Source organism: Vairimorpha necatrix, chromosome 3 (assembly GCF_036630325.1).
Source record: "Vairimorpha necatrix chromosome 3, complete sequence".
NCBI classification, from domain to species: Eukaryota; Fungi; Microsporidia; family Nosematidae; genus Vairimorpha; species Vairimorpha necatrix.
Genome location: NC_088818.1, coordinates 1,356,090 through 1,371,769, shown reverse-complemented (window position 1 = coordinate 1,371,769; position 15,680 = coordinate 1,356,090). Strand labels below are relative to the sequence as shown.

Genomic DNA, 15,680 nt, shown 5'->3' with positions numbered 1-15,680 from the left:
CCCTAATTTCCGTATCTGGAACTATCGCTGTTTATCCTGATTTAAACTCCCATATCTTTTCATTTACTTCTTAAATATGTTTCACTTCTTTTCTTAAAATTTGTTTTTTTATAATCTCTGTTTTCTTTTCTTTATTTGCGTCATCCTGAAAGGTCTGCTTAAAGCATCTACATCTGTCATTGTTTCACCTCTATTATATTTAACTGTAAAGTCGAACTCTTGAATTTTCTCGATCCACTGATTTATTGAATTATTATAATAGCATTCTTTAGATCTCATTACCTCTAAAGCTTTATGGTCTGTCTGTAATTCAAATTTTTTACCTCTTAAATCATATTCAAACTTTTTTATACCCCAAAACACTGCTAACATTTCTTTTTCTAAAAAAAATATTTTCTTTCTGCTGGTTTCAGCTTTACAGAAGCCCACTGAATAGAACCACACTTACCTTCCTTATTTGTTTGTAACAATATTCTCAATTCCGTGTCTGAAGCATCAGTTTTTAAAAAAAATAATTTTGTATAATCTGGAATTTTTAACTCTTTTGTATTCCTCAATTCATCTTTCAATGCGTTAAATTCACATTCCATTTTATCGTTCCAACCCCATTTCTTATATTTCTTTAACGCGTCCGTAAGTGCTATTGTCATCATAGCATAATTCCCTATAAATTCTCTGAACCATCCCGTCAATCCTAAAAATCTATGTAACTCACTAACATTCGTCGGTCTTTTAAATTTTAATGCTTCATTACGAGTAATTTCAGATGGTTTTCTACAATCACCATTCACACCAACTCCTAATAATTTAACTTCATCCAGCCTATACTGTACCTTACTGCTATTTACTTTTAACCCATGAATTTTAAATTTCCGCAACACTTACTTTAATATCTCATCATATTCTTTATACGTCTTCGAATTAACAACAATGTCATCCATATAAACTTCTACTTCTGTTCCTCTCAAATTGTTAAAAATGTTATTCATTGTCCTCTGCATAATCTAAGGTGCATTTTTATATCCCAAGACCATGCTATTCCACTCGTATACATTCCCATTAAATTCAAACGCAGTTTAGAATTTATGCGTTTCTTCAATATCTACATGATAAAATGCTTCTTTAATATCAAGCACTGTAAAAACTCTAGAGCCCAGTATTGCTCTTATAATACCTCTGATTCTTGGCAGCTCATATGGGTCTCTTTCGGCCAAATCATTCAATCCCATTAAATTACTAACAATTATTACATCTCCATTAGGTTTCTCAATGGCCCTAATAGGGTTTCGCCACATAGATTTCGACGCCTAATAATCCCTCTTTTTCTCAAATCTTCCAAATACATAATAAACTTTGATTTAAGGCTCTGATTAACGACTTGGTCCTTTTTACTACTATCTTTCCTTGTTTCGTTTTTATCTAACATTTTTCACACGTTAAGTATTTTATCTTTTCATCTGGTCTTATTTAAATGCCCCATAAAATCTATTATGCAAATTTTCTATATTCATTTTACTTTTATTTCTTTTAAATTGATTACGCTTTTAATTATGCAAAACGTCAAAACTTTTATTCCCTTTGTTAACTTGAAGGTTTTCTTTCCTTTAAGTTGATAACTGACATATCCTAATCTAAAGTATGTCTCTAAAATATTTTAATTTACAGTCGTTTTATTCGTGTTTTTTATTATCGGGTTCTTCCCTGTATTTCTAGTCATGTTATTTCGTCTGATGTTCATTTTTTAATTTATGTGTGTGGATAAGGTCTGAAATCGTATTTATAGTTTTATGTGTTTATTATGTAAACAAACAATTTTTCTTGTGGATCTGTGCTGCACAAAGCACCACGGAAACATTTCCTAGCTATGTGTCCCATATTACCACATACAAAACAACTCTTATCCAATAAAAATTTCTGCTATCATGCCTCTCATTATAAATTTAATTTCTGTATCTGGTTTCTTCATTCCTTCTCTATTTTTTCTTTTATTAAATCAATCATTTCTTCCTTCTCTTTTAATAATCTTGCTGCATTCGCATCAGCTTTTCCCAACTGACCTATATAATTTCGGCTACTCGTGATTAAACCATTACAATCACTTACTTTTATAAAAACTTTCTTACAACTGGAATTCTGCAACTCTTCACCAATGAGGTAATACTATCTCTCTTTCAGTATCATCAACATATTCTTGCTTTGAATTTTGCTTTTACTCGTTTAGCTTCTTTCAATCTTTTCTGTTTACTAGACCACGTGGTTCAATGTTTTCTTTATGTTCTCTATAAAACCATTTATTTCTGAGGTTTAAAAATCCTTCATAAAATAATGATTTAAAATCCCGTTATGGTATATTTTATATTAAGTATGCATTAAACACATCAGATTTGTTAAACAGGATTGATTAATATTGATCCAAGAAAATATATTTTTTAATCTCAAATTGTTTATATAAAGCAGAAATGTTTTTTTAAAATTATACACGTATAAGACATGGTCAAGCAAGAATATCAATTTAAAATCAATATTTTTAAAAAAAAATGTAAAATTTAATTTTAAATGGTTAAAATAGTCGTATTTTATTCATTTATTGCTCTTCCTTTCAAATTTAATTTTATTTTAGGAAGAAAAATCGCAATAACGACACTTAAATGGGCGATTGATACTATCTTCACTCCAAAATATTTTTGTTATACATTTTCCAATGCGAAATATAATTTAAGAAGCTGCTGTTAAACCTATTATATTCTCTAAAACAACAATATACTGAGATAACATCTTTTAAGATCTTTTTCTCTACTACAAAGTAAACATAGTAGTGCGAAACGTGGCATTGAATTTTACTTTAATAAGGATTTCACAATGAAAGAAGAGAAAAAAGAAATCATGTATGAATAAACAAAGGAAATAGGTCTTATTACCATTAGTGTATAAAAAACTGGGGGTCAGAATTTTTAAAAAATTGCCCCTTTTTTAAAAAAAGGAAAGGAAGAGAAAAATTCTGAAAAAACATAAAATACTAATTAAGATATAAAAATATTACTAAATTGACATTACAATAAGTGAAATATATTAAAAACTTAATTTTTATAATGTTTCGAAGATGTTTTATCTCTAATTTATACTAATCATATATAGCTTAAATAAATTTCAGCAAATTTATATGTTCGACACCTATTGGTATAAAGGCTTTTAAAGACCTCCAATTTCCCTCGATGGTGTTTGTATGGACACCCGTCTCTCTGTCCCTAAATGTTTGACTGTGGTTACAATTCTATGGTCCGCATAATGACTTTTTAAAGTTATATATGCCTTCCACATATCGGAATGAATAACTGATTTAAAACTAACATGCCTTGAAATGAGTGGAAGCAATGTGTCTTTTTCTCTTTTATTTATTATTACAAAGATTATCTTTTTTGCTTCTGTTATTTCTACCATTCCGAAACACCAAAACCCCTTCCCCTATGATATTTATTTTTGCCTATTTTGCTCTCATCAATCTCAATTATAATATCTTTGCCTCTTATTTGTTTTGTCTTATATAAATACCTATCATAAATTTTTAATAATAAAAATTTTCAAGGGCGCAGCTTACATTATGTATATTACATCCCAATATTTTATGTACATGTATTACTTTAATTCCTATTATCCACGAATTTATTATTTTTATTATAAGTAAGTGTTCTACTTTAGTGTTTGAAAATAATAAATTATTCCAAATTGAAAATTTATGTCTACATTTTGGAGCCTCACATCTTAAGTAAGCAGTTTTGTTTGACTCTATGCCTGTATACCAACCACATTTTATACATTTCTGAGTGTATTTTTTGTGTGTAAATGTTATATAAAAATTTAAAATCTTGTCATTACTCACTATTCCTTTTTCTTTTTAAAAAAAGGGCAATTTTTTTAAAAGAAAAGGAAGACAAAACTTCAGAAAAAACCTAAAACTTAATTTGTATAAAAAATGTGCTGAAATAAAATATAAATAAATAAAAAATATTATAAACATAATTTTTATAATGCTGTAAAGATATTTTGATTCATATTCCTCATAATCATATAGAGAGTCAAATATATCTCAGAAAGGGGCGCATCGGTCAGAACCCGGACTTTTTTTCTCTCTAAGGGTCCCCCCTTGGAGAGAAACAAAAAAAATAATAATAATAAAAAAACATTTTATTCTAAGAAAACTTTGATAATTTCAATGAAGAACTCTCTTGAACTTTTGATGTTTTTATAAATTGCACATCTTCTTCTCCACTTAAATTCTTCCAAAAAATCAGGGATAGCACTTTCTTTGATCCCTTTTCTAGCTATTATATCACATTTAAGATGTGACCAAACACCTTCTATTAAGTTTGTGGTCTCTCCTGCTTCGTTTTTAAAGCCTTCATCATGAATTACAACGCGATGATCACCGTTGATAGATTCTACTGCAGCGGGATAAGATTTATGACCATCAGTTATGGATGTAGTGTCGTTTTTTATATACTTTTTAAAAAACCGAGTCATCGTCTGTATAGTCCGGTTAGGTACTATTTCGATTCTCAGTTCTAACGTTCGCTCGTCTATCGTCCCTACCAACCACACACAGTTTTGACTGTGTCATATCTTTCCGATGGAGATTTGACAAACTTCCCCTTTACTATAATCGTTTCATCGGTCTGTGTCACTTCTTCAAATCCTCTAATTTTTTTTTGGTGTTTGAGATTTTCTTTTTTCAGTGCTTCGTATATTTTTTTTTAGCCCTGAAGACACTGGAAGCACACACCCGGGAATTTTTGTTTAGGTTTAGTGTAGACTGCTTTTCAGTGAACGAATACAGAATATACAAATAATTATGTATAGGTATTCGGGGATTAGAAAATGAAGTTTTATCAAAAACTCCGATTGATGTTCCACATCCAGTCTTCCCCCTACACTTAAACAGGTGGCAGTTCATGTACGAATCGTCCGGTGTTAATATCATTATACCAGGACATTTCGTACATTCCATTGTTGTTCTTAGTAGATTTTCATCCACTAACCAACATATTGCCTCATGTGGGTCTTGGAATATTTTCGACCTACTGTCAAGCGGCTCCATACATACCATAAGGGTAAAATATTTTTGAAAAAATCATCTAAAAAACAAAAATGTTTATAACTCAAGAAATGTTAATGCGAATGAAATTTAAACAAATCTGTAAAATTTCGACTCTTGGGGATATGGTTCGTAAAAAACATTTCCCCACTTTACGGTCAGTACCCGGATTCAGTACGTAAAATATTATGGAAAGTCCGGGTTCTGACCGTTGCGCCCAGAAAGGTCATATGTCCTTCACCTATTGGTTACACGGGCTTTTAATGACCTATGATTCCCTTCGATGGTGTTTGTATGGCACCGTTTCATTATTTCGAAAAGTTTGACTATGATTTACATTTATGGTCCCCATAATAGTCGTCCAAAGTTATATATGACCTCCACATATCAGAATAAATGACGGATATGAAATTTACATGCTTAAATAAGTTCGGAAGCAATGTATCCTTGTTTCTTTTTTTATAATCACGAAAACTATCTTTTTTGCTTCAATTATTTTATCACCCCGAAACACCAGAAACCTTTAACCAAACTTCCCCTATGGTAATTATTTAAGCAAATTAGACTTCGTCCATCTCTACATTGATTTCGTCGCATCCTATCTGTCGTATGTTATTTAAATAGTTGTCATAAATTTTTAATTTATATAATTTTTCTGAAGTGTAACTAACATTTTGTACATTACAATCCAAAATTCTTATAATGTGCGCGTATTAAGTCCTAAAATCCACAAATAACATTCTTTGACATAAGCAGATGATCTATCTTACTATTTGGAAATAAAGTATTATTCCAAATATAAAATTTATGACTGCATTTAAGAAACTTTCATCTCAAAGAAGCAGATTCGTTTGATATTTTAGCCGTACACAAACCACAAATTGTACATTTCTGCTTATTTTTCTTGTTTAGCAGACGTTCGTAAAAATCTTTAATCTCTTCATTACTCATCATTCGTTTCCTTTTTTTAAAAAAGCGGCAAAATTTTTAAAATTTTGATCCCCTAATTTTTTTACCCTAATGCTGATTTTAGCCAATTTTTATTATTTAACATCAAATCAATATGTGAAATGTATAAAATAATGTGGTATCCATCACTGAGAAACGTGTCTAAAATATTACAATATATTTTATTTTGATTACTAGTTGTTTCTCTCGTCCACATTATCGAAACCTTCTAAGGATAAAAATTTTAAATACTTGTAGGGGGGAAACTTAGAAGTTCGGAGGGAAATATTTATAAAATATAATTTGATGATATTTGGGATATCATAAATAAATATTTAAAAATAAGTTTTTTTTGACTTGTGAAAAAAATATAGTCAAACCTAAATTACATTCTTATTTTGATTATAAATAATCTCAATAATAGTAAAAAAATAAAATTAAATAAATTTTTTTTTTCAATTATAACCATAAGTCTCTATAAAAAAAAAGATTTTTAGAACTATCAAATTTCAATATATAATTTTAAAAAAATCAAATTAAACAGGAAAATGTTTCCTTTTTTTATCAAACGTAAAAAATTTTTAAATATGTGCATGTTTGTTATAACATGTCTCAATTTGAAATAAATTACGTTTATAACTAGTATCCCGTTTTAAAATGATAAAAAATTGTTTTATTTTAAAGTTAAAAAACTTGACGTTTAGAAAAATAAAATTGTATTATTGACTGGTACAAGTAAATTGAACAAAAAAACATTTTTTTAAATATATTAATATATTTTTTTTATTTAAGTTAAATTTAACCTTTATGCCCCCCTAGATTACTTTATCGTATATGAATTTAGTATTATTTTATTCGTTTGTTGTTTTTTTGCAATCAAATCATTTTTTATTTGATAAAATTAAAGATAACCTCATGAAAAAAATAGAAGATCGAGATTATGTGTCGATCAATCATTGTAAAAGCTATAATTCAATAAGCATATATAAAAGCATGGATGAATATGGAAACGACAATGGTTTGGTAGAAGTTAGTGTCTCTTGTGATATTAAAAATAATAATGTTAAGATCTTTACCGTTAATTGTAAAAATAAATCTTTAAATGAAATTATAACGGAAATAGAAAACAAAATACGAGGTGTTTTAGGCTTTCCAAACAACAAATTATATGTATTGTTTTATAGTGAGTATCAATTTCGTGACTCTATTGGTCTAGATAATTCAATTACCATGAAAAATATCGTAGAGACTATTAAAAAAATCAATAGAGAACGGAAAATAAATAAAAAAGGTTGGGAAATCTATTATGAAAATATTTGTTTGGAATCTGGATATTTAGAAGAAATTTTTTTTAAAACAAGTAAAAATAATGTTAATACTGAGTATACTATAAAATATTACGATTACGTACCCAATTATTTTTTATTTCATATTAATGTGGAAAATAATTCTTATTTATTTAAATTTTCAATTGAGGAAATAGATTACTTGAACGATATAGAAATTAAACTTGAGAATAAGTACAACGAAAAAATACTTAAGAAAATATTGGAATTATACAATTTGTCCTATGAATATTTGTTTGAAATAGATACTTATGTAGTACCTATAAATCGTATACCTAATGGTATTGAAATAAAATATGGAAGTAAATTTTTAATAATTGAGGTATTTACAAACAAAGTCGTTTTCAGGCAAAATTCTGGAGAATATCATTATGTTTTACAAAATGATAATATTAATTATATTATTGACGAACAATGTCTATTGGAATTTAAAAGATTTATAGAAATCGCATCCAGAATAAACGATGAAAACATCAGTAAAGGGATAGATATATTCAATCGAATACTATATTATGAAGACGAAACAGAATTAATGATTGAGATTGTATTAGATACGCCGGGATCTGCTCTGAATATAATAATAGCGCATACACTCCTATATTATAACATGATAGATGAACTTGAATTAATAATCATAATATCGAATGAAGAATATGATGAAACACGAAAAACAGAAATAATAAAAATGATAATGTCGAGGGTTCTAAAATCGAATTTCACTGAATTCATTATTACAAAAATATTTTTACTGCTAGCAACAGAAAAATATATTATTGAAAATGAAGTAGAGGATGAGTTATTTTATAAAAACTTTAAACTTATTGGAAATCTTATCAGAAAGAAAAACACCAGGGATAAAATAGAAATGTGCAATATAAAAGATAGTTTTAATCTACTTGGAATAATGGAAGAAATAGGAAATGTACACATTGCCAATTTTAAGAAATACAAAGGGGTGGTTGTGACTTCTATCTGCAAAATAATATCAATGTTTATTGGTTTTAACACGATTGTTTATGATTTTTTTGAAAATAAACAACATGCCAAATATGAATTTAATGAAGTTATTGCAAGCTTTGGACTTAAAAACGACGATGTAGACGAATGTAATAAAATTATTAGGAATAAATTACTAGAAAATAATCAACAAGAAAAAAAATTTGAGGAAAAAAGAAAAACCAAAGAAGCAGAATTAATCAAGATTATTCAAATTCTTCAAGAAGTTTCATTGGAAAATGATATAAACAAAATAAAATTGGTAGCACTAAATGGTGACATAATAAAGTTATTTGATAAAGATTTAATAAATGAATTTGCAACTAAGTTAATTAATGGAGGAATAAATCTTATTAGGAAAATATTTGAAGAAAAAGTAACAAGCGAAGACATAACAGTTTTTTCAATAAATGAATACAAAGAATATTTAGAAGAAAATCTAATTAAAGAAATAAAAATTAATATTAAGAAAAATATCAAAATTAACAGTGAAATTGCATTGCCGAAAACATTAATAGAATTGTTCGATAATGAAATAAAAATAAGTCGTCTTTTTATAATAAATTACGAAAGAAAGTAGCAAAATATTATTAAAATAGTACGTAAAGGCTCACTTATGAAATTTTTAAACAACGAGTTTGGAATAATTTTACATAATACTTTTATTGAAATGTTAAGATACCAAGATGGCATATTATAATATAATTTGTGTAAATTTATTTTTAACCTTTCTATTTTTTTGTATAATCCATATTTATATAAATTTTTATCCGTTACATCCACATAAAATAAATTATTTAATGGGTATTGCAAGCTATTGGTCATATTATATTCTATACTAATAAAATTTCTTAATTATAGAAGTTTTGATTTTTTTTTGTATTGTATAATATTGTAGAATAAATTTAAAAGCATACGTTATTATATTTTGTTAAACTCGATGATATAATATAATTTTTACGTTTTGTTTTTTTTTAATATTCGACTTAGCATGTAAAAGTTTTTTTTTCACAAAAAGATAAGAATATCTATGATACAATTTATTATTTGATTGTATTAATATTTTTTTTATAAATATGCATAAATATATACATTGAATCAAAACAGAAATAATTCATTACGTAATCACTTCGGACGGTACAGTGACTAACTTTCACAAATCATATACCTTAGACTTGAAATCCCTAGAGATAGGAAGCGTAAATCCAGATGATCACACCAAAGAAACCGCTAAAAAGCATTTCTCTTGACTACCTAAGGAGAGGAGGCGAAGCCGATGTGGAAAGGACTATGGGTACTAGAAGTTATATGTAAGCAGATGACGCCAACGCGGAACTTATCCTTGTTAAAAAAAATATAAACTACATTAAGCATAGCTATTTAAATTTTTTATAATATATGATAAAACATTATCACATTTTTTCGATTAATAAAACTAACATAAAGATAAATTTTTTCGAAATTGACATTAAAAATTTTTAGTCGGCAACTTATTAAACTAACACTGAAGTAATTTTTATACATGTCATATAATTTATTTACTGTAAAAACCATGCAAAAAATTCTTTAGCCCTTTTTACCAGTTCAAAAAAAACTTAAGCTCTTTGAATTTTATCATATAATTTTTTATTGAATAAAGAATGACTAAAATAATAGATTATAATAATTGTAATAGATTTTTAAGTTGGTATTTTAATAAAAAACAATATACGATTTTTTCGTTTAGCTACAATACGTTCCTAGCTTTGAATGTATCTCATTGCTAAGGTTATTGTAAACAGAAGAGCATAATTGATTAAAATTTTAATACGAGATAAATTTTTGATCACGCAAATATCATGTATAAACAAATATAAAAAATACTTTTAAATATTTTTAAAAATAGTAAGGTAATATTTGCAAAAATATGCTGAGATTTTTAAAAAATATAGTAATACACATGTTTTAATAATAAAAAAATAATTAAATTTGTCAATCATATGGATTTTATGCTTTGCGCTCGTCATTTTTTTTATACAGCTGAATTCATAAACAATGTCTTTCAAAATTTTTCTTTATAGTCTTTTTTAAACTGAGATTGAACTAGTAAATAAAAAGTATATTAAAGTTTTTATTTAAAAATGTAAAAGATCAACAATATCCTAACCATACAATACTTTTTATGGTAAAAGGGCACTAATTATACCCTAATAACTTCAGGAGAAAAAAGTATTATACTGCTAGATTAAAAAATTTAGACTTTGTTACAAAGATTAATTTGTTCTAATTGAAAAGTCTTTTATTTTCGAATTCAATCTTTGGTAATTTTTTTCAAGATTTAAAAGTACTTTTTACATAATGATATTTAAAGAATTATTTTAAGATAGTAGAGCTTAACAAAGATTTTTATATAAGTTACATAAGAATAAGATTAATTGCTTTACCAGCAAATTTTTTGATAATTTTTGTCTTGATATATATATATATATATATATATAAAAGAGCAAATTTATATTCATCGAATTTAATATTAAATCGTGTTATGTACAAATAAACGATATAGATTATTCCTCCACCTTTTTTAACGTTTTAATTAATTCATCAATTAAATTTATCCCTATTTCTTCATTTAAAATTTCAATTATTTCAGTATCTGACAAAATTGTCTTAATTTTAACCATTTTATTTTCATTTTCCTTTTTTATGGCTTCACTGTACATAAATCCACACTCAAATAATGCTTTAGAATGTTTTAACAAATTCTTTTTACAATATCGTCTGACATTTTCATCTATATTTATCATAAGCTTTTTAAAGAAATTATTCTTTTCTTCAGTCATATATTCATTTATTATATTAGGATCAATTTCATAAATTTTATTTGCTACTTGTTTCATTGATTGATCGGAGGTAAAAATATATTCTATCTCTTTTATTCCTTCGTTTTTCAATTCATTCTCAAATTTTATTCTAATTTCATAGTCATATATATTATCTATTTCTTTGTATAAGGCAACTTTAATAATTTTTTTACATACTTGTGGATTTATTTTTTTGAGTATTCGTTTAATTTTATTTTTATAAAATATAGTTTCATTTGAAGATTTTGCCCTCTTAATTTTTTTAAAATGTATGATTGCGAGTTCTAGATTTACTATAGACTCTTTTCTCATAGATTCATTATAATGCTTTGATATATTTTCAGCTATCATCTTATTGTTTATTTCTATCTCGATTCGATCAAGTCTTAGGCCCGTTATAATGCTAAATTTATCTACATAGAATTGATAATCTCCTACATCACAAGTATCATTTTCTAATCCTGTAAATAAAAAAGCTATTTTTAAAATAAATCTCAAATTATTTTCCTTCAAATTCCCGAGATCTTCCAAATGGTAATTTGCTAATTCCTGAAATACTTTTGTTAGATTGACGTTTTTTTGTTTATTTAATAAAGAACTTTCGCTCAAGTAAAATTCTTGTAAATTCTTCTTTGACCTTATATAATACGCGATATTCTTTAAAGTTCTGAATATTGGTTCATTTTTAGACTGATTTTCATTTAAATACTCTTCAACTTCTAGAAATAAGCATATTTTTATTAAATATGTAGACGATAAATACAAACTATTAGATAATTTTTTCAATATTTTTTTTATAATCTGTTGTCTTTCTATTTCCGTTTCTATAATTTCATTTACTTTCTTTTTTTCAATTATTTTGTGATCTAAAAGTAAATGTGAAAATATTATATTTACTGCTGTTCCTTGTTTACAGAGAATCCTGTGAATAAAATATTCTACTTTTTTGTTATCTTGTATTAATCTAAAAAAAATTTCTATTATTTTGAGATTGTTTTCCATTTTATTAATTTTACTTAATCTGCTGAAAAAAAATTGAAATGACAAAATGCAATCCTTATCAATAATAGTTACATTTTTATTGGATGTTGTATCTGACTTTATAGAATAATAATATTTGTTGATGTTTTGGGAAAACAAAATTTGTTCTTTTTTAGTTCAATCATGAAAGCTCTGTCTTCTAATTTATTTTTATCGACAAAACAAATTGGTAAATAAAAATGAGAATCATTATAAATTTTATCGATATATGTGAATTTAAATAATTCATGAAAAGACCTATTAATAATGATATCAATATCATTTTTCTGAGATAAGTTTCCAACATTTTCCGACAAACAACTTTCTATAAGTAATTCTTTTATGTCGAATTCAAAAAAATAAAAAATACGATTAAAATATACACAGAAACATAAGTATCTTTGGTCTTTTCTTTTGAGGTACGTGACTGGTATATATGGGAAATTCGAATTATCTTTATTATATCTGAAATCTATTTTTATTATAGAATACATTAAAGCCCAAAAATTATTATTCTCTAAGATATAATCATAGGAAATATTATTTATGATATTTGAATTGTCATCACTATTTACTAGTTTTAAGAATGTGACAATTTCTTCGAAAACGGGATTAGATTCGAAATATATTGGATTATAAATTAACACTATATAATCTGGTATTTTTCCCTTGCATTCATGTAAAATTTCATCCTCAAGTTCCTTCACTATACAATGAACAGATTTACCACTACAATTAATTTTTATATTGTGAATTTCTTCTCTAATGTCAATACGGTGTATTTCTTTTATTATATATACATCGAGTATGTTTTTAATTTCACTAAACCACAATTTTACACGCAAATAATTTTTTTCTAAGTCTATAACATGATAGTCTTTTTTTTCAATTTTATTCACTAATTTTGTTTTTAGCATTTCATAAGTTGTTTTACTTGTTTGCAAAAATAAAATAGACAAGAATATCCTAATAAGATTCATAGGGATACATAAAAACATTTTAAATATCATTTAAATTTGCCAAAAAAACATTTCAAAAATTTGACACCCCGTGTAAATTTTAAATTGTAAGGTATAATATGGTACGTAATAAAAACATTAATGCTATATTAGATATTTTCATTAATAATTCTATATTTTTTAATAATGAGACTAATAAATTGATATTTCATAAAGCAAAACGCAACTTATATATTAGCATTACACAAGTTTCAGAATACTAAAATAAATTTATGTAACTCTTATATGTATATGACTGTTGAAATGAAAGACAAATGTGTTATTAATTGAAATATAGAAGTATATTCAGTAATTTTCTCAAAATTATTCCTGTACATGAAAACAAACTGATTTAAATATCTGATTTACTTACAATTACTTCTATTAATATCCATTTTTACTTGTTTTTTTTGTATCTTATTTACGCCTAGATACAAAAGTTAATATATCTAAATTACTGCGCTTGGCGTGACGTCACAATAAACAAACAAACAAGGATAAGAAATTATTATCATTTAATGGTAATTATATAATAAAAACTGTTTTTAAATGCTTGTATTATTGGTCTTTTATGAATCAATTATTGAAACTTTGTTTACGATAAATTAGCCAAATGTCATATTGGTTAGCTAAAATTATAAATAAAATTATTTTTAAAATTAAAAAGAGAGGTAGAAACAAAATTGAAAATCTTACAAATATAAATCATCGTAATAAATGAAAGCTATATAGTTGTTATACATAAAAGGTCTGATATAGCTTTGTAATAATAGTAATAAAAATTAAAAATAAAACCTGTTATTTTCCTAATTAACAATCTTTAACATATATGACTAGTTTATATTTTTTTCGGTTTTTTAATATATTGTTTACGTGTATCTTTAACTTGCTCTCTATGTTTATAAAAAATCAAAAAATTCAGTTTCTTTTTAAATATTAAAAACATTTCATTTTTTCTCTCTCTGCATAAAAACAATAAAATTTATGTTTATGATCCCGATTGTTGAAAGTCGAGGAGTAAAATCGGAAGGTGAAATATCAAAAGAAAATGATAATCAAACGAATTAATATCTATAAATAAATTTTTAATATTTAATTTTTTAAATATTTCTTTCTTCATCATGTTTGATCATTCCTTCAAATTATTGTGCATCACAATGTATATTAATAATGTCTATATCGATTTCTGTAAAATGAATATTTTTGTTGGTAGATTACAATGTTACTAATTATAATATGGTGGCAATATAATATCAAATGCATGAAATTTACTTTAAAAGAACAATGAACCATAGTCTATGTACATGATATTGTATATAACTTTTCGAAGTTTTTAAAATCACGAACATTTTTATATTTTTTTTGTTATAAATTACAAAAATAACTAAAATTGCAGATTAATGTAATATTGTTAAAAAAATCAATTTGTGAAACTAAAAACTTTTTTACTATAGCAAAAATATATTATTATGATACAAGAATAAAAGAAAAATTGTAATATATTACATTTCTAGGCATTAACTAAATTAATTTATATGAATATATATCCATCAGAAGTTGAGTTTCGTTTTTTTCATTATATATATAAATTTTAATTCAATAACCCATTTTTGTGCTATAAGAGCTTTTATTGGCTCCAACAAAAAATTTTGCTTAGAATTACAAGATAAGATTAGAAAAAAATATAATATTTATATATTTAAGAGGAAAAATTAATTTTGCTCACTAAAAGTAATCACAACATCATAACATGTTATATATTCATTAAGAAACAGCATTCAATATATAAAAGACATCGTTATATTTACTTTAAATTAAATATATTATGAACCCAGTCAATATATATTAACAATATTATATTAAACTTAAAGATTTAAATTATGATTTTAACTGTTTGCATAAATCAAGGACATTTATTAACGCAATAAGATATTTTGTATATAAAACCCCATGTATATTATGTGAAAAATAAATTAAATTTAAAGCTGTAAAATACGAGCATTAGCTCTTAATTGGCGCAACGGTCTGAGCCCGGACTTTCAATATTTGTTTACGTACTGAATCCGGGCAAAGGCCGTAAACTGAGGAAATGTTTTTTTACGAATCATATCCCCAAGACTCGAAATTTCATAGATTTGTTTTAATTTCATTTGTAATAAAATTTCTTGAGCTATAAACTTTTTTGTTTTTTAGAGAATCTTTTCAAAAATATTCTAACCTTATGGCATGTCTGGTGCCTTTTGACAGTAGGTCAAAATCTTCCAAGTTTTACATGGAGTAATATATTGGCCAATGGATGAAACCCCACTAAAAAAAGCCATAAAATGTACGTTTTATCCTGGTATAATGGTATTAACACCGGACATTTCGTACATAGACCGCTACCAGTTTAAGTGTAGGGGAAAAGATCAGTGGAACATTAAAAAGGTTTTTGATAAAACTT

At 25.7% G+C, this 15,680-nt stretch overlaps 3 protein-coding genes across 3 annotated transcripts; 1 reads left to right on the top strand and 2 right to left on the bottom strand.

Moving 5' to 3' along the window:
* Positions 1-6,952: 6,952 nt before the first annotated feature.
* VNE69_03378 (uncharacterized protein) lies at positions 6,953-8,959 on the top strand (the record flags this gene model as incomplete). Its single annotated transcript, XM_065473242.1, has 1 exon — positions 6,953-8,959. The coding sequence occupies one exon, from the start codon at positions 6,953-6,955 to the stop codon at positions 8,957-8,959; it is 2,007 nt and encodes a 668-aa protein (XP_065329314.1).
* A 1,963-nt stretch (positions 8,960-10,922) lies between these two features.
* On the bottom strand, positions 10,923-12,221 carry VNE69_03377 (uncharacterized protein; the record flags this gene model as incomplete). Its single annotated transcript, XM_065473241.1, has 1 exon — positions 10,923-12,221. One exon carries the CDS (start codon positions 12,219-12,221, stop codon positions 10,923-10,925), a length of 1,299 nt encoding a protein of 432 aa, XP_065329313.1.
* A 98-nt stretch (positions 12,222-12,319) lies between these two features.
* On the bottom strand, positions 12,320-13,219 carry VNE69_03376 (uncharacterized protein; the record flags this gene model as incomplete). Its single annotated transcript, XM_065473240.1, has 1 exon — positions 12,320-13,219. The coding sequence occupies one exon, from the start codon at positions 13,217-13,219 to the stop codon at positions 12,320-12,322; it is 900 nt and encodes a 299-aa protein (XP_065329312.1).
* Between the last annotated feature and the right edge of the window lie 2,461 nt (positions 13,220-15,680).